Source organism: Penaeus monodon, chromosome 21 (genome assembly GCF_015228065.2).
Source record: "Penaeus monodon isolate SGIC_2016 chromosome 21, NSTDA_Pmon_1, whole genome shotgun sequence".
Classification (NCBI taxonomy): domain Eukaryota; kingdom Metazoa; phylum Arthropoda; class Malacostraca; order Decapoda; family Penaeidae; genus Penaeus; species Penaeus monodon.
The window spans coordinates 18,316,136-18,317,367 of NC_051406.1; the positions used below are offsets into that span (position 1 = coordinate 18,316,136).

At 34.7% G+C, this 1,232-nt stretch overlaps 1 protein-coding gene across 1 annotated transcript in view; it reads right to left on the bottom strand.

The window, feature by feature from the left end:
• LOC119586282 (DNA polymerase delta subunit 3-like) overlaps positions 1–1,232 on the bottom strand; it is an 11,895-nt gene that overhangs the window by 977 nt on the left and 9,686 nt on the right. Inside the window, exon 9 of the mRNA XM_037934987.1 lies at positions 858–1,052. Coding sequence (XP_037790915.1) covers positions 858–1,052 — 195 coding nt within the window. The remainder of the gene's footprint in view (positions 1–857; positions 1,053–1,232) is intronic.

Genomic DNA, 1,232 nt, shown 5'->3' on the forward strand with positions numbered 1-1,232 from the left:
CAGATCCAGCAGGTTAAATTATATATGACAATGATTACCAGTAAAGTGTTAACTGGGGATAATGGCTAAATAAAAATGATATCTGTTGAAATGATATCTATATATTCTGTATTTATAACATCTACAAACACTCTTTCCTAATAATAGAAAAAAAGTCTGAACTACTGTATAGGTAAATTGATACAAGTTATTTCATATCAAGGAAACAAAGATAAAGAATCATTTATATCTAAGACAATATTTTCCAATATAAAGCATATAGAATAAGTATACCCTAATAAGAATGTTCAGTTAGCCTGCAATAAAGATTAATATTCTTACAGATTGAATTCTCGTTTCATCACTAGGGAAATTGAGCTTACCAGTTTCCCAAAATATTTCAAAAGTCTTAAGATACATAAAGAACAAATTTGACCTGTTATGAGTCTCATCCAAACATTTTTTTATATCAATTAACTATAACAATCAAACTGAAGAGACAGATCAAATCAAACCAAAACCTAAAGACAACTAATCAAAATATTAATCCACTCATGACAGATAACATCCTATCACATCATGGGGTAGACCATCATTCCAGCATCAGGTGGTCAGGTGGGTAAGCTTATTCTCGGTTGTATGTGCAAAACAGTTGTTCACTTGTTTGGACTTTGTTTGCAGTTAATGATAGGAAACCTCTCGAAAGTAGGTTTAACACATATTTCTAGCCAGATTAGTGAGCCACATGCCAAGTTGCTGAATCCACACCCCACTCTGCCCATGGCTTGGAATGATTAATGGAGATCCCATCATGAATAGGTTAAGAGAAGTTTGCAAAAAGAATATCAAATTCTAAAATCACAGATTGAGAAACTTACCAATGAAGCCATCCTCATCCATAAAGGTTTTATCAACAAGCTTCTTCCTCTTTCCTCGTGTTTCACTCCTCATCAGATCCACTTTGGATTCTGGCTGCGGTGTGGGCGGAATATCTTCCTCAGAGTCAGACTCAATGCGAGTAGGCTCAGGGGGTGGGCTTGGAGGGAAGGGGTTTTCTTCCTCACCCTCATCTTCTGGAATGTTTTAGGGCAGTTGAAGTTAGACTCAGATTATTTATTGTAAAATAAGGACATTTAAAATGCAAGCAGTCTCCACAACTGAGTCTGGACAAAAGGATAGAGTATATTATCAGTTTTTGAATTTTTATGATTGAAGGGTTTCATAGCAATTTTAGAATCATAATGTTATGATAA